Source organism: Cynocephalus volans, chromosome 1, assembly GCF_027409185.1.
Source record: "Cynocephalus volans isolate mCynVol1 chromosome 1, mCynVol1.pri, whole genome shotgun sequence".
NCBI classification, from domain to species: domain Eukaryota; kingdom Metazoa; phylum Chordata; class Mammalia; order Dermoptera; family Cynocephalidae; genus Cynocephalus; species Cynocephalus volans.
Window position 1 is genome coordinate 108,398,378 of NC_084460.1, and position 17,811 is coordinate 108,416,188.

Here is a 17,811-nt window from a genome sequence, read left to right on the forward strand (position 1 = left end):
ACCCTGTCTTTCCTTGCTCCCTCCTGGATGGATTTGGTGTCTCTTTCCTGGGCTCCTATGGAATCCTCCAGCTGGTCATAGATTATATTTATCTATGTGCTTATCTGTACCCCATTCCTGGCTACTTCACAGTTACACCTTTGAGGACAGAGTCCATCTCTTCTTAACTTTTGCTTTCTAGCCTGACACGTAGTATAAGCTCAACAAATGTTTGTGGGATGAATGAATAAATGTTGAGAGAATTCTAACATTTGGGGACTGGTATGGCTAAGCTCAAGCAGTAGGAGCCAGGAAGAGCTTTGATTTCTTTGAAGAAAACGTATGATCCAAATACAGCAACTCCCTTAAGACCAAGAATGACCACTAACTGCTTTAGAAAGACCCCTGATGAAATTTTGTTCATTTAGTTCCTCCTCCATTTCTCAAATACTAGCCCCTCTGTCAGGCACCACGACGAGGTGCCTTTAAGAAGCCCACAGTTCTGATGGGGCCAACACACACACACACACACACACACACACACACACACACACACACACACACACACACACGCATGCACATGCTGGTCCTTAGAATAAAGTGGCCACCCTGACAGAAAGGCACGTGTGAAATGTACAGGGGCTACAGGGTGCTGGGAAGGGAGTCACTCACTCACTTTGCCAGCAAGGCAGGCTTCATGGAGGAGGTGACAGGGACAGGGACTTGCAGGGAGACCACCCTCTGCTCTGCTCCTATCTAGGCTTTGGCTCTCTTGAGCACAGAGAAGTTAAGTGTGTACTCCAAGGTTACATAGCTAGTAAGTGGGTCATAAAACCCCATTCCTCCACTTTACACCCTGTGACATACCACCATCTCATGTTCTGTGCTCAAGGTGAGGCCTTGAAAAGCCCCCTCAGCTTTCTGGAGCAGTTGGGTGATATGAGAGAAAGCCTCAGAAATGGCTGTGGATTTTATTCCTGGGCCAATCTGATGGCCTGTCTGGGCTCCTTTTTATCTCTGGCAGCTGTTCACACTCCAGCTTGTCACCTATCTTGCTCAACAGTTTGACACTCTGCTGACCTCCTTTGCAGCTCTCATGCTCCCTGCTTTGCTCCCCAGGCCCTGCCTGGCTATCTCCCTCATGATGGATTACAGCGCCTTTGCACCCTCAAGCTCCTGGCTGGCATGCTGACCCCCGGGCTGTCCCAGGACACTGGAGACTTCAGTTCCTCCAGGTCTGGGCATACGTCACTCCACCAAGCCTTCTGCTCTAGACCAAGCTTAGAGTCTCTGCCACCTGCCACCTGCCACCAGCGGCCCAGGCCCTTCCTCTGCCAGGACATCTGGACATTGCCTCTTCACTGGACTCATTAACTCTGCTGCTGCCCATCCCTGGCCACTGGGCTGCAATATAAGAATTCTTTACTTTGCCCTCTAGCAATGTGGCTTAGGAGAGAGGGCATGGGCTTCAGAGTCAGACCTGATTCAATTCCTGCATCTGCCAGTTCTTAGAATTCTTAACTTCCCCAAGCCTTATTTTCCTCATCCATAAAAATGGGAATAATAATACCTACCTCACAGAAATATATGCACCAATATGTGAAAATGCTTGGTTCTGCACCTGGTACACGGCTTATAAGGGAAGCAGGAGCTGATATCAGCTACTGCTTACAAAAGCTTTCACAGTCATTATCAGTCTTGTTTGACCCTGAGGTGCACAGAGAAAGCTTAATTGTGCCCACTTGACAGTGAGGCGGTTTGGGTTCAGTAAGAATAAGTGACTTGCCCAAGGTCACACTGCTTGTCAGGAGAGAATGGGCAAGAACCTGGGTGTTGTGATTCTGTATTCTGGGGCCCCAGAATAAATCTTCCCTATCTCTTTCCCTCCACTGTCAGGGCTTCCCAGCTCTATTCTGAGAATGCCCTTGCCCCCCACACCCTGGCTCAGAATGCCAGTGAGGATGGGCATAATGCTGGCTCTTTCCATGGTCCCAAGCAGATACTTCAGGTGGAGAACCATGAGAAGGACCCTTCAGATAGATCGTGGGATGGCTGGAGCCCCACTGCCCCCTTCGAGACTCTGCTTTGTCTCTGTGGCCTTCTGGGGGCTGCAGAATACAGCACTGGGAGCCCTGGGAAGAGAGACGGCTGGCTGAGATCCATTCCTTGTTCCCCTGAGTTAGCCCAGACTCTGCTCTTCCCACACCCCAGCTGCTGGCCAGAGCAGCCCTGTGGCCAGTTGGTGGCAGCTGCCCAGCCCCCATCCACGGGTTGCCAAGGCTGACAGCCTTGCGGCCACGCTGCACAACTCTGCGCCTCTCCTCCTCAGTTTATTCCTTCCAGATACACAGTTGCTGCTTTTTATTTGGATCACTTTTCTGTGTTATGGTATTTGGGTTGTTTTTCCAAACCCTCCCCCACGCCCTGCCTTTCCCCCATGGCAGGATTCCTAAGAAGACTAGTTTTTGGAGAGAGCTGCAAGCACATCTGCTCCCTGGCTGAGCCTTCCAGGAGGGCCCTGTCAGGGGGCTCAGGTCTCAAGGAACCAGGACATGCTGGGCAATGGAGGCCAGCAGGCAGGGTTTGGGGCCCCAGGCAGTTGAGGCCTGTTGTGGCAGGCTCGCTGTGGCAGGCAGGGCTGAGCCTCGGAGGCCTGAGGGTGCTGCCAAAGTCCTGGAGCTGCATCTCGCCAACTCCCTGGCCCTGCTGGCTGTGGCTGCTGGCTCTCTGTTAGAAACGTGTAGGCCAGACTTGGTGTGAGAGAGAAAGCAGGGGCCCTTGAAAATGCCCTGGCCTTCAGCCTCCTCTTTTGTGAGCAGATCGGAGGGAGTGGGGGTCTCACGTGTGGTAGATGTTGGAGTCAGTGACACTAATGTATGAGAGAAAGTGTGATGCTCATGTGCAGGCTCAGAAGTCACAGGGCCTGGGTTCCATTCCTGACTTTCCCACCGACTGGCTGTGTGAACTTGGGCAAGTTACTGTGAAGTGGGGATAATGACAGGCCTCCCTCACAGCATTGTTGTAAGGGCTAAATGAGTTAATATGTGAGAATACTTCCTGGCATGTAGTAAGTTCTCAATAAATGTTTTAGCTGTTATTATTATCTGTGCATTTGGGGGAATTTAGTGGATTTGGGGTGGTGCTTCTTGGACTTTGGAGTGTGAGAATTGCTCCCTAGCTTGTTAAAAGTGCTGGCGTCTGGGCCTCACCCACAGAGATTCTGATTCAGCAAGTCTTGGGTGGGCTTAGGAATATACCTTTTAATTTAGAGGCCCTGGTGATGTTGACACGCTGGTCCAGCATCTGATCTGGTGTCATTTAAGGTGTCTGGATGAAGAGAGCCTTGGGATAGGCTGGCATGTATGTGTGTGTGTGTGTGTGTGTGTGTGTGTGTGTGTGAGAGAGAGAGAGAGAGAGAGAGAGAGATTGAGAGAGAGAGAGAGAGAGTTGGGGCCGAGGTGGTCAGGGTATAAGTAACCAGAGCTGGGAAGACCTGGGTTATTTCTGGGTTCTGGTATGTCATTCAGAATTGCTTTACAAATGGAGCTGGGGACCTGATGAAGGGGTGGAACAGAATGAGGCCGAGAGGTGGGCAGGAGCCACCCCAGGCAGAGCCTTTGGGCTCAAGGAAGGTATGAAGATTGTTGGGGTTTTAAGCAGGGGATTGGCACAGTCCAACCGAGTGGTTTGGGTTGGACCAGGCTGGTTTACAAGCCTAGGGCACAGCAGATGGCAAGGAGGGTGTAAAATTGCAGTTAGCTCTAGGCCAGAATGGCAGAAGGGTCTACACCCTGAGAGCAGAAGCAGGATCTGGAGGAAGAGAAAATTGCCCAGACTGAGCAGCTATGCCAACCCCCTCCTCCCTCAGACTGGGCATCTGAGCTGCTGGTGGAGCATCCAAGCCAGGGCCTGAGATATGTGGACCATCCACCATCCCTGGCCCAGCCAGGCTACAGCCAGACTCCAGGGGACAGCTTAGGATAAGAATTGGGCTCTATAAACTCATTTGCTCATCCACTCCCCTCTTCACAGCCAGCCAGCCCATCTTCCTCAAGCACCACCATGTGTTCACCATATACTCAAGAGTTTGTAGTCTCTTGATTTTTCTCTGCTTTCTCTCTTAGAAAAATTCTTTGGTTTGACTGAGCTAAGAAAAAAAGGAGGTGGGCTGTGCTAAGGCTGGAGAGAGGGCTGGTGGCCTACTCCAGGAAGGAAACTAGCAGTGTACTGATGATGTGGTTACCCTCTAGGAGCAGGCTAGCTGGGGAGCTCTGAGAGCGGGGTCCTCTCCACCTGGGGTCTCCTTTCTGGCAGTGGGTTTGATATGTATATAAGTGTTTGTGAAGTGTGAAGTGTGAGCACGAGCATGAGCATGTGTATGTTTGTGTGTGTGTGTGTGTGTGTGTAGATGTATATCTACACAGGCGAGCATTGTGTATGTGTATTCATTCAATTCATTTAACAACAAGATGTTTACTGAGTGTGTACTATGCACATGGCACTGTTCTAGGTGCTTGTGCTACATCTTTGAACAAAATGAAGATCCCTGCACTTGAGGAGCTTTTATTCTATGGGGACTTTTGTCTGGAGGGAATGGATATGTGCTCGTATGTATGAGTTCACTGTGCACATGCATGTGAAGAATGGAGAATTATAACACTTGAGTGCACAGGCAGAACTGGGTTAAGAACCATTTTCCATTTTCCACGCAAAATACTTTCTGAATTTGAATTTTCTGTAAAATGGGAAAATAACCTCTTTCTCTCACAACTGTTGTGAATCTAAATGTGAAAATACTTGGAAAACCCCAAGTAAAGTACCTGGTATATGGTACATGCCAAATGATATTTTTTCTTCATGTTTCCTATTTTGGAGGAGATATTTCTGCATGTATATACCAAGCATGTGTTTGTGTCTGGGAGAGGTGCCCTGTGTGTCTGAGAGGTCTGAACATGTGGAGTTTCCCCAGCGAGAAACTCCTTCCCTCAGGATATATCTTGTGCTGTGGAGATATCTCAGGTCTGACTACAGGTGATAGTGTTACCTGGAAAGTTCCATTCCAAGCAAGGAGGTCCACTAATAAAGAGGGGAGAGAAAGGCTTCTGAGTCTGGAATCCTATGAGTTGGCCCGTTTAAGCCTTTGTCTAGGTCTGTCGTGAGTCCTCCCAGCTGCAGTGTGAGTCTGTTGTTTGCAGTTATGTTTTTAATGCATTAAAAAAAAAAAAAATACTTGGCCACCCTCTTGTTGACACCCACCCACAACAACTTGTGGTTTCTCTTTTCCTAGTTCTATGAAGCCCTGACCATGCTACTCCCTTCTGAGACCTTCTCCTTATCCCCCAGGTCATATAAAAGTGGATGTAGGTGGACCCAGGGCCAGTCCCAACAGGCAACTGTGGGAGCAGGACTGCATTTTTGGGTGAACTGCTTGTGGTGCCTGAGATCCTTGCTTTCTCCCACAGAGCCAGATGGGAGATGGGTCCAGTTCCCACTCTCCTCCCTCTAGACTCTCTCCCATAGAGAAAGTCCATGGTTTTGGCTATGTCTTCTAAGAGGATAACTTGGAGCATCCACCCTTAGACTCAGTGTCCCTCCTCTGCCCCGTTTCTAAGTGTTTATTGGATGTCCAACTGAGCAACTGAGGCTCAGTGTGCTTGGAGCCATATCTACCTTCTTGCCCCAAAACTAGCTCTCCCAGGGCATCCAGCTATTCTGATGAATGACTCCAGAACTTCAGCTGGAGAATGCCGGGTCATACCTCATGTCTCCCTCTGTTTCATTTTCCACAGTCAACCAGTTATCAAATCATTTCAAGCTATTCCCCCAACCACTCCTCTCCCACCCCCATTCCTGCTGCCACCACTGTCCTGGTCAGGCTGTCATCGACTCCTAGCTGGACTACTGCCAAGGTCTCCAGCTTGGCCTCCCTGCCTCCAAACTCCCGCTTTCACAGCCAGCCAGCCCATCTTCCTCAAGCACCACCACGTGTTCACGGTTCTCCACCCCTGGCGCCCTCGCCTCTCGTCCACAGACACTGGGCTCCAGCCTGACCAGTCCCGTCCTTGTTCTCAGGACGCTGGATGGAGTCGTTTCTCCCGCCTGGAATCTTTCCCCCATTTCTACCTTTTTACCCAAATCCTAGCCATCTTTAACATTAAAGAACAACCCTGGGGCCGGCCCGTGGCTCACTCGGTAGAGTGCGGTGCTGATAACACCAAGGCCCCGGGTTCGGATCCCATATACGGATGGCCGGTTCGCTCACTGGCTGAGTGTGGTGCTGACAACACCAAGTCAAGGGTTAAGATCCCCTTACCGGTCATCTTAAAAAAAAAAAAAAAAAAAAAAAAGAACAACCCTGGCTGAGGTGCACCCTATGGTTTTGAAAACAGGATGAGGAGGTGAGAAAAGTCGGGGGAAGAAGCTCTAGTTGCTAGCAGTTTGCTAGCGGTAGAGGATTTAATTCACCCCTGGGGCAGACTTTTGCTTTGTTTTGGGAAAATCAGCACAAACCTAGAACTGTTTAGTTACTATCAGCCTGAATACAGATGTTAACTGTTCCGCAATGTGGATAGTTGCCTTTTCTTTTCTTCTTTTTCCCTGAGGTTTGAGGAGAGAAATTGTGGAGGGAAGGAACCTGGACTGGTCCCCATGGAGGTGGCTATTTTCAGCTGAAGTTGCTGCAAGAGATAGAAAGCAGAGACAAGCAGCCTTCCTGAGGAGGTTGGAAGGGCCCTGGCAAGGAGCATCCCCAGCACAGGGTCCTTTCATGGGCCTCTGTGATCCCTACTCATGACTGCAGTGGACAGGTGGGTTTGTGACACCATGTGAAATGCCCCATTGAGAACTCTCAGAAATATTTCAGGGAAATATCACATGGGGTGGGGCTCAGTGTCATTATAACTCACTGTTAAAGTAGCAACAAATTGTTTGTACCCTAGGCAAGTGAAACAAGATACACTAGAGATAGATAGAAAACCATACCACACTTTCAACCAGGGTTGCCTCCGGGTGCTGGTATTGTAGAGAATTCATTTTCTTCTTTAAATTTTTATGAAACCCTCCAATTTTTCCACTATAAGCATTTGTAATTAGAAAAACAAAAGCCATAAATAAAGAATCTTTTCTTTTCCTTCCCCTTCAGGGCTCAGGGGAAGGCTCTGCACTGCCTAAGGCACCCCTATAGGAACTCTCAGGGTCAGCACTGGACTTGCAGTTGGTGCAGATCTGTGTTCATTCTTGTTACATGTGCCAGCTCTGCCAGATCTGCCAGCTCCTTCAAGATAAGGAGTGCATCTCCTTCTACTGACCCCTTTCCCCTCCACTACCTCTGCTTGCTGGAGCTATTTCTCAGAACATGTCTGGCCTGCTCCCAACCTGGGCCTTCATCCTTGCCATATCCTTTGCCAGCACCCCCACCCCAGCTCCCCCAGGCAGTTTCTGGGCCCCCTGCTTATCAACTTCCTTTGTGACTCAAATGTCACTTCTCAGTGAGGCTTTCCCTGACCAAGCTGTTTAAAATTGTACATCCTCCCAGAACTCTTTCCCCCTTTCATGCTCCATTTTTCCTTACAACATATATCATCACCCATATGCTATATGTTATACTTTATTATCTCCTTATACTAGTATATAAGCTCTATAAGGGCAAGGATTTTTGTCTATTTTGTTTTCTGCTGTAATCTCGCCACCTATATATATATATATATATGCCTGGCTTGTAGAAGATGCTCAATAAATATTCATTGAATGAGTGAATACGTTTTATAATAACAATAGTTACCATGGACCAGATAATGTGGTAGGTGTGTTAACAATTCCCTCATTCAGTCTTCACAGGGTTTTGAGGTAGGTGACATTATCTCTATTTTAAAACTAAAACCAAAGCTCAGAGACGTTAGGTAACTCAGCTGAAGCCACATTGCTATCATGTGGCAGAGAGTGGGATTGGAATGCAGATCGTCTGCTCCAGGGGCCAGGAGCTTTCCATTTCGGGAGGCCTAGTCCTCGATCTTTATGGTTTGGGTGTGTGGCTGTCCTTCACAGTGCTCGATACCCGCAGGCTTTCTTAGACTGGAGCTGCTGTTTCCCATGCACTGATTCCTTCACCACAAGGACCACAGGGAGACTGCTGCAGGTCTGGGAGATGTCTCAGAGGTATCATCCCTCGAAAATGGGCTCCTCTCCCAGTGAGGGTCCCTAAAGCCAGAGAAGCCAACTGTCTCCTTCCCTCCTCACAGTCTCTACCCTCCAGCCTGGAGGATCTAGGTTATGACATAAAGAGCAGTGCCAGAGGTTTCCTTCCTTCCCCCTCAGCCCCATGTTTCCAATGGGAGGGAGGTTGATTGCTCCCTACGTATCCTCTGGGGTCCAGCAGGGTGAAATACCAACAAAAACCTGGAGGTTCAAGTTCTGGATCTGCTACTCACTAGTTATATCATGAGCTTGGCCGAGTCATTGAATTTGTGCATTGAAAGAACAGAAGTTATTTTTTCCTTGTGGTTTCCTATGGTATCTCAATGTTGGCAAATGTGGAACCTGCCTCACAGGGTTGTTGTGCAGATGCATGAGACAGTGTGTGGTTATCACACTCAGCACCATGTCTGGCACATAAGGCTTAATAAATACTGGCTGCTACTGTTAATGTCATGACTGGCTTTGGCACTGACAGAGTCTGCAATCAGCTGGTAGGATGGGGTGTAGGGTGTGGACTGTACCTGACCTCTACTCTAATCATCCACTAAACTCTTTTCTAGGTCTTCAGTCCTCAGATTGAAGTTCCTTGTTCAAGGTCACAGTCATGACTTTTAAAAGGCCTTGATTAGGACAATTTTCAGAATACCTAACTTCCCTAGTCAGTACACTATGTTTCGCTGGGAAGTAATTGTTGCCATCTCGGCTGGGCTGCACAATTTGAGAAATAATTTGACCAAGTATCAATTGCCACCACAACCAAGGCATGAAGCATAATTACCTCAAGTGGAAACTGTGATTGAGCCTGTGAATGGAAGCCTGATTTGCAGGGACTGCAAATGAGCTGCCACCTCCGGAGCACTATATGCCTGCTGGATGATGAGACTATAATCATTCTCAGTCTGTGTCCAAACACCCGTTCTCCAAGTTGCAATGGGTCAAAAGTCCCAACTCTGGTAAGTGTCAAGATCCTGCAGTCTGTGACTGAACTGAGACCTTCCCATTGTCCAAGACATGATTCACAGCTTTCAAGGGAATTTCCTTCACTGGCTTTGCTTTCTAGTCATAAATAAGTATGATTTTGAGTAATCCATCTGCCATCATCCTCAACCAAATCCTCCCTACCTCAAACACACACAGTGTTTTACCCAGGAAGATCTAGTTCTATGTTTGTGTCTGAAGGAGAAGGAGACAGGTGGGTCCAGGCCTTCCTTTTCCCTCGTGTGAATGATCATAAGCAACAGGAGAATTCATCTCTTGCCCTTACCATGGCCAATGTCTGCTCCACACATGGGCCCAGAGGCCACACTCTCAGTACTTCTGAAAAGTTGATGATGGCATCTGTGAGGTCTTTTATCCTAAGGCCAGGGTACGAGTTCTGCCAGCCCTTTGTACCATCTGGAAACAACACTGGGAATATTTGCAGGTTCACAAATGTTATTTGACTGTTTCATGGCATAAAAGACTAATTCTAGGCTTAGTGGAGAGGGCAGAGTAAAGACTGCAGACACGTAGCCTATAAGGGCAAAATAGGCTAAGGTTGAGCAAAAACACACATTCTACATGTAGTTAGCCCTCTGAGAAGACTGGGGACAGAGTAGGTAGAGCTGGAATCAGTATTCACAGATAATTCCCCAATTTTGTTTTAGCCTCATTTTTACCCTTTTGCAAGCCAGCATCTTAATTATCCTGGCTATAGAACCCTTGTTTGTATCTCCAGAGAGACAGGGGTGTCTGAAGAAAGAAGATGAGTCAGGAGACAGATGACCCAAGTCTGGAAGGACTCCCAAGAAGGAAATGTAAAATAGTGAAAAGTGCAGACTTTTGACTCAGACTTCAGCTACCATCCTTATTCTGTCATCGGCTATTTGTGAGACCTTTACAGCTTCTCTGAGTCTGTTTCCTTAGTGAAAAATGGAACAGGTACGATCTATCAGTAAGACTGTTAGAAAAATCATTAAAACATATGTATAGCATAAAAAAGCTGGCTCATATTAGATATTAAATACATGGCAAGTATTACTATTATTAGTATTTGTAAAACTGAGGTATTTAGGAATATTTACATTGCAACATGATTGTGAAAAGTAGAGAAAAAATGCTTTTGCCTATAGTAATGTTTAATAAATGGTACTGTTAATCCTGTCTTTGCCATGTACTACATGTTTGACCTTGAGCAAAGCTATCTGTCATTGGTAAAATGGGGAGTATTTCTACTCTACCTCACTCCCATAAGGACTGCAGGGGCAACTAGAGATATTACACATGCCTCACTTGTTTCTTGGAGTTGTAATAAGTAAAATTACACTCAACATATAGAAGGCCAAGAATGGGGAACAATGTGCTAGAATGAAATACACTGGATGGGGGGCAAGAGACTTGGGTTCAAGTCTTGGTACTGTCTTTGACAAAGTGACATTAGGCAAATTACCAAGTAATCTGACCCTCAGGTGCATACACTGCTGACCTCTCAGCCACTGTGAGAAAATAAAAATGTGAGAAATTATCACCCTCACTGCTCCTTGAGGGCAAAGCCAGTCTTCCCATTCTAATAACTTTGGTACCCAGCAAAGTTGTTGGCACATAGTGAGGTCGCAGACACTCAGTATTTTTGTTTGTTATACTGCTTGGTCTCTGAGGGCTTTGGTAGAGGAGGGAACCTGTAGAGAGGTTGAGAGAAGGGAGATGGAGAGGGACAAAATGCTAAGTCACCATCACTGTGCACTGTAACAAATTACCCTAGAACAAGAGCATTGGGAAATGTAAGGTATTTTCCAGATCTACCATGTCTATTAAGTTTTCTTCCCATGTTATTAAGGAGCACTTGTGACCTTAAGGAATTTTTAATACCATCCCCAACTCCCAGCTTCCCCACCTCGATCTTCCTCTATTCCTTCCCCTTCCCTCCACCTGCCCCATCTTTTCCCCCTCCCCCAAAGTCTGACTAAAGGCAATCTCAAGCAAACCTCACTCAATCACCCCAGCTATAAAGGGTTAGGTGCACTGTAACTTGTCTTATTTACTTATTCTTCAATTCTGAAAGAAGTAGGGCTTTCATGTTGTTCTGTGTTTTATCCCCAAATGCCCAATACAGCGCATCACAAAAAAACAAGAAGCTCGACAAATGCTTAATTTATTACGTGTACCAGGATATACTTCTAATTTATTGCAGTTTTTCTCTAGATATAATAACTAAGAAACACAGGTACATGTCAGTCAGTTTTTTTTTTTTTTTCTTTTAATAGACAAAAAGTGTTGGGAGGCTAGACACCAATTAGCTATTTTTTTCCTGCTACCAGATCACCATACTGCTGAGTTCCTTCAAAACATTTACAGTCCTGCATAACCTGTTCAAGATCACAGAATAAAATGCAAAATTTTTCAATCCATTTACAAAACCAGTCACACCTATAACAAAATCCTACAGAAAAAAGTAGAGCAATATAATTTATAAACAGCAATTTAACAGTATATTAAATGTAACAAAACGTAACAAGATACAAAACCTAAATCCTAAAGTTACACAATTTCTACAGAAATAACGACCCTAGCTGTACTACATAAGACTCAAGACAGTAGCTTCCATACCCACGGGGTCGCGCTGGCCACCTTTCCACCATCCCTCACCAGCGGCGGAGGCTGGCTCTAGCACTGGCCCTGGCCCTGCCCCTGGTCCTAGCCCTCATAGTGGCCTCAGCTCTGGCCCTATCGGCCTCATCCGCCAGGGCCTCACGGTACTGCGCTGGCCAGTGCTGGGGTTCTTTCTTATGAAGCTTGGCCACGAACCCCAGGACTTTCATCTTGCTGATTTCCAGGTTGCTTCGGGGACCCCAGGAGAATTCATATTCTGGTGGATTGGTGGAAGGCACTCGCCTGTAATTGAGGTATCGCAGCTGCACAAAATCTTCCATAATAAGCCTCTTCGGGTACCCAAAGAGGAAGTGATACTTTGAGGGATGCACCCCCAACCGACGCAGCATCTCCCATACCTGGGCCTCCCTGGCGCTATTACCTTTCATGTAGATAAGGCCCAAAATCATCATTAAGAGACCCAGTCTGGGGCCATCTCCCAGATCTTCCTCCTCCTCCTCCTCAAGAGGTTTTAGCTTGTTGATGAGGATGTAAGTGTGGTGCTTGCAGTCAAGCTGTTTCAGCTCGAAACCAAAGACATCCCGCAGATGCTCTGCGGCCCCTGCGATGATCTCTGGGAACAAATCCTTCAGGTCTCCGATAACGTATTTCACCATCTCGAAGCGTGTGATAGGACACTTCTTCTTGTCTTTCACCAGGAGGAACTGCACCATCTCGGCCACCGTCCGATTCAGACGGCGGGAGGCCCTGCGCCGTACCAAGGCTTTGGCTGCCGAGGCCCTCGCACCTTTCCGGGTGGGGGCGGACGCCGCAGCCCCCTCCTCCCTCACAGCGCCAAGGTCCTCCTTGGCGCTCTCCTGCAGGAGGGGCCTCAGAGCCTCCTCCTGCGAGACCGTCAGGGCCTGGGTCTCACCTTCATGGCCACCATCCTTCTCCCTCTCGGCCTGAGGGACTGGGAGACCCCCGCTCTGGGGTTTCTGCAACATGTTTTCAGGCAGACAGGTGCAAAGCACGTACACGGGCCGAGGGGTGTGCGAGCCGCTGCGCAAACCCAGGCGGAGAGGTTGGACAGCGGCTGGGGCGGCGGGAGGACTAGGTGCGATGGCAGAGGGGACTTTGTGGCTGCTGGGCTGCACCGCATGAGAGTCAGAACTGCAACCACAACACAGCCGGCGCCCAAAATCTGCGGTGTCGCAGCCGCGCAGCCGCAGTCCGCGCCTGTGCCCCAGCCACTTCCGGCCACCTCAGCCAAGATGGCGGCGCCGGTGCTGTGCGAAGCCCCGCCTCTTCCGCATCCCTCTGTGTTGGGATTTGAGCGGGCTTCTGTAGGTAGAAGGGGCTATGGGAAAGTGTGTACCCTGTGCTGCTTTTTAGGCTCGGAAAGCTTGAGAGTGGGGGAACAATGTAACTAGGGCTTTCACATCTAAGACACGAGGGATAAAATAGGGATGGAGTTCTATCCACGTATTTTCATCAAGTGCTTGTTGCTAAGTGTGTGTATCTGGAATTTTGAGTGATTTACTGTGGCTCAAGTGCAGAGTATGTGGAGGTGAAGGCAGGGAGATACGGCTGTGCAGGCCAGTTAGTGAAGGACCTTGAACAGGATGCTAAGGAGATTGAAATTTATTTGGACATAATGGGAAAATACAAAGGTACTTCATGGAAAAGTAGGATTAAAAGAATATACAAATCTTTCCATGAACTTTTTGAAGTACCCTCGTAGTACAGGGAGATTTAGGCAAGGGAGTGTCTGGACCAGATCTGTGTCTTTATAGTCTCTCCGGTGGCATTTGGAGGATAGATTGGAGTGGTACCAGCCAAAGGATGGGAATCCAGTTTGGAGGATCATTATGGTGTAAAATAGGAACTGGGACCTGTCCTGTTCTCTGGGGTGTGTCCACAGTGCCTAGAGTACATAGAGGCACTCAATAATTATTGTTCAATACATGATTATGATGAGGGGTTAGGATAGCAGATTCTACAGGGGTGAGAGGAAAATGAGATATGTTGAGGAAGTATAGCTGGCAGTGACAGTGACTGGATGGAGGAAAAGGGAGATTTTTTTGCCCTAGTCAAACTGAACTACTTCTGTTTTCTTGTTTCTTTTTACACTCTCAGCTTTCTCCCACTTCTTGCCTTTTTCTTTCTTGTTTCTTCCTTCCCTTCTTTCCTTCTTTCTCTTTCTTTCCTTAATTCCTTCTGTCTTTTCTTCTTTCTTTCCTTCTTATTTTCTTTGTTTCCTTTTCTCCTTCTTTTTTCCCTTCCTTCCTTCCCTCTTTTTCTGTCTGAAATGCTCTCTCCATCACCTCCATCTTTCAAAATCTCATCCATTAGTCAGGGCCCAGCTTAGACATCAACTTTCCAAAGCCTTCCTTGATCACCAAGCATGGCAGTTATTTCCTGTCACCTCTGAATCAGCATAACAATTTGTATTTAACAGCCACATATATAGGCCTTATTATGTGCTAGGCTCTGTTCTAAGCACCTTTCAAATATTAATTTGTTTGATTCTCATTAAGGTAAGTGCTATTATCATCATGCCTATTTTATAGGTGATTGTGTCTTCCCTATGACATTTGCTATTTATCAGATGTGTAATCTTGGGCAAGTTACCTAAACTCCCTGCCCTGCAGTTGCCTTATCAGTAGAATGGGTATAATGGTAGTAATAGTGTTATGGAGATTATGTGAAGTAATGCACTTTATTTATAAGCATTTAACACAGTGCTTGGCACATACTGAGTATTTAATAAATGTTAGCTATTAATTATTGCATATTTTTAATGTGCTAATGCTGTAGCCCTACTAGGTAAGTGGTATTATCTTCATTTTACAGGTGAGGTAACACACAAAGAGGTTAAGTAAGTTGTCCAACATCACACAGCTGGGATTTGAACCCACATAGTATGATTCCAGAGACCATGCACTTAACCACTACATTAATAGGTGTTAAGTATTATTATTAATTACCATACTTTGTTTTGTATTATAATTATTTTTGTGCTTATTGCCCTTCCCAAACCAAACATCCTAAAAGCTAGGGCTGTATCTTTAACTTTTTTTTTTTTTTTTTTTTTTTTTTTTTGTCGTTTTTTCGTGACCGGCACTCAGCCAGTGAGTGCACCGGTCAGTCCTATATAGGATCCGAACCCGCGGCGGGAGCGTCGCCGCGCTGCCAGCGCAGCACTCTACCAAGTGCGCCACGGGCTCGGCCCATCTTTAACTTTTTTAAAGAGCCTCTCATACTTGGCACTCAGTATAAATTGTCAATGAACAAAGGAGGGAAGGCTTTGCTTTTATTCCTTGGGAAATAACAGTTATTTTAAGTAAATATCTGACAGACTTTTCTAGATGTAAACATGAAATCTTCCTTTTGAAAACGTTCAAAAATATATACTCATTTATATTATATGACTTACAAAAACTGAAAGTGTGTGAATGAAGCAGGAAGATGTTTATTATAGTCTAGCTTGAGGCTATTATTAGTTTCCATTGTGCCAAACATTTTATGTACAATATAATTTAGTCCTCACAAATCCCTGTTAGGAAGGTGTTATTATCCTCATTTTGCAAATGGGAAAACAGTCACAGAGAGGTTAAACCACCTGCCCCAAACCACCCATCTGTTAAGTGCCAGGCAGGAAATGTACCCATGACCACTATGCTGGACTGCCTGGTTATCTGTTTCTCCTGAAATTGATTAAAGTCACCCCGACTAGAAGGGCAGTGTTAGAGATAAAATAGTCCACTTCTATATATTTTTCACTGCTAGCATTGCCAAGGAGATATGCAGGAGATAATATGCATGTAACGGATCATGCAGCAGATGTAATGAATGGAAAGAAGAGGGATAAATTAATAGTAATAGGGCTGGATTTTTAAAACTGAATGAATAACATAATACTACTCATAAGAAAGAACAAACTACTAGTACAACATGGATGAGTCTGGCAGATAGGTTGAGTGAAAGAAGAAAGATACAAAAGATTATGCATACAATATGATTCCATTATCTGATGTTCAAGGCAGGTTAAACTCATCTGGTGACAGGGATTAGAACAGTGGAGGCTTGGGGTGGGGTTAACAGGAAAGTGGTATCCAGGAAGTTTCTGTGGTGATAGAAATGTTCTGTATATTGATTTGGGTGTAGGTATAGATTTGTCAAAACTTATCAAACTATACACTTAATATATATGTATTTCACAGTATATAAGTTATACCTCAAAAATTATAAAAATAATTTAAAAAAATTAAATTACCAGGCCTTTAGGTATGGAAGGTGATGAGGAGTATCAAAGGTGAATGGACTTTGCTTTACCACTTGCCAGTTCCTAGATGCTACAATATTATACTGGAAGGGACCTAAACAATTACTTTTCTCATTTTGGTTGTGCCTATCGTGTACTGGACAGGCAGATTTGAAACAGTTTTTACCTAAGCTGTTAAAAGGGAGGAAAGGTATGTTTCTTTGGTCGGGGGGGTGGCAAAACAAATACTTTGATGACTATTAGATTGAAACCTTTTTGAGGGAGGATCTCTTGTGGCCTAGAGTCTTTGAAAGCCCCCAGTGCTTAGCACAGTTTAGTATGTGGAAGGGATAAGGGAGTTAGACAATGGAGAAGCAGAACTGCAGGCTGAACTATCCTGGAATGTCTAGCACTGTGGAGGGGTGGAAAAGTTATCCTAGGACAAAGCACTGAACCAGGTCATTACTTATTCTGTGATCTTTCACAGGACACTGAACCTCTCTCAGCCACCGTTTCCTCATCTTTAGGTCTGACAACCCTTGCTTTGCAATCCCTAAAGGGTTATTTTAAAGTTCAAATAAGATTATAAATGTAAAAATGCTTTTAAAGTGCTCTACTGTTAAGAAACAAATACAAAATGTTACAGATTTTTTAAAAGAGAAGTGGTAGAAAAAGCCCGGTAATGAGTGTGACTGGCCTCTCTTACAGACATTTCGGAATGAGCTTACACATTCTTGGTTGAAAAAACCGTCTGGCCAAAAAAGATTAAATAAAGAAATGTCAAGTACTGACACTCCATCTGAGGCCAGTGAGTACTTTGGTAGGGAGCCAGGGTTATCTTGTTGGATTCCTTTTAGACTTGGCCATAGAGACCTCCAAACTCTTGAATGCTTTCTTCACACAGGTGCTGAGTAACATCTCACCCCAGATCTGAGGGGGCCCCAAACTGTATAGGTGCTTGTTTCTTCTCTATTTCTCCTGACGGTCTTGACAGCCGTGCAGCTGATCTCACTCAAAAAAGAGATCAGAGGAAGTGCTTTGTCCCATATCCCTAGGCTGGGGCAAAATGAAGCCCAGTTTTGTCAGAGCAGAGTGGACAGAGTGCAAAGCTTTGCGTCCTGTTTGTGTGGCTGGGACTGAGGTAGGATGGCCAGGCGGTTGATTCGATCTGACTTGGGTAATGAAAATTGTTTGTTACTGTTTGAAGAGTAATTGTGTAAGCAACAGTACTTCTGTGTTTGGCTGCCTGTGACTCACCAGCAGTGTCTGTAACATAACACCAAACCCGGAGGAGGAGCAGACCCTGGCCAGAGCGGGTGGGGAGAGATGCAGGGGGCAGGGGGCCCCCTACTCATTCACCCCCTTTTCTCTCCAGCACTGTCCTACTCCCCTCTAAACCTTGAAGGAGAGTTGGTGAGAAGGCATTTGCCACCTGGACACAATGAGGCCCAGTGCGAGGGGCAAGTGAGAGGCTGGCCAGGAGCCAGAACGCTGATCTGAATGGCTGTTGCCAAGGGGCTGCCGACAGCCCATCTCAATCCCCAAGAGGCCGGGCCAGGGCCAGGGCGGGGGGCCCCCAACCCCCATCTCCGAGACCCAACTCACGCCATTTGCTGGCCGTGATCGGAATGTGCGGGACATAGGGGCTTTGAGCAGCTGAACAGAGCCGTTTCCCCTCTGCTGGCCGCCGGGCTCTTGGATTAGAGCAGGCTCTCTGGAGTCCCTTTGTCGGCTGCTTGTTATTCCACACGCACTGAGCACTGTGCATTCATCTTTATTAGTTCTAATTGCTTCCCCATTCTAAT

At 46.5% G+C, this 17,811-nt stretch overlaps 1 protein-coding gene across 1 annotated transcript; it reads right to left on the bottom strand.

Moving 5' to 3' along the window:
- Positions 1-11,301: 11,301 nt before the first annotated feature.
- On the bottom strand, positions 11,302-12,967 carry MAGEF1 (MAGE family member F1). The gene has a single exon (XM_063113643.1). The coding sequence runs from the start codon at positions 12,744-12,746 to the stop codon at positions 11,793-11,795; it is 954 nt and encodes a 317-aa protein (XP_062969713.1). The 5' UTR covers positions 12,747-12,967; the 3' UTR covers positions 11,302-11,792.
- Positions 12,968-17,811: the final 4,844 nt, after the last annotated feature.

Coding starts and splice junctions, on each gene's coding strand:
- MAGEF1 (XM_063113643.1), bottom strand. CDS start 12,746: ATGTTGCAGAAACCCCAGAGCGGGGGTCTCCCAGTCCCTCAGGCCGAG.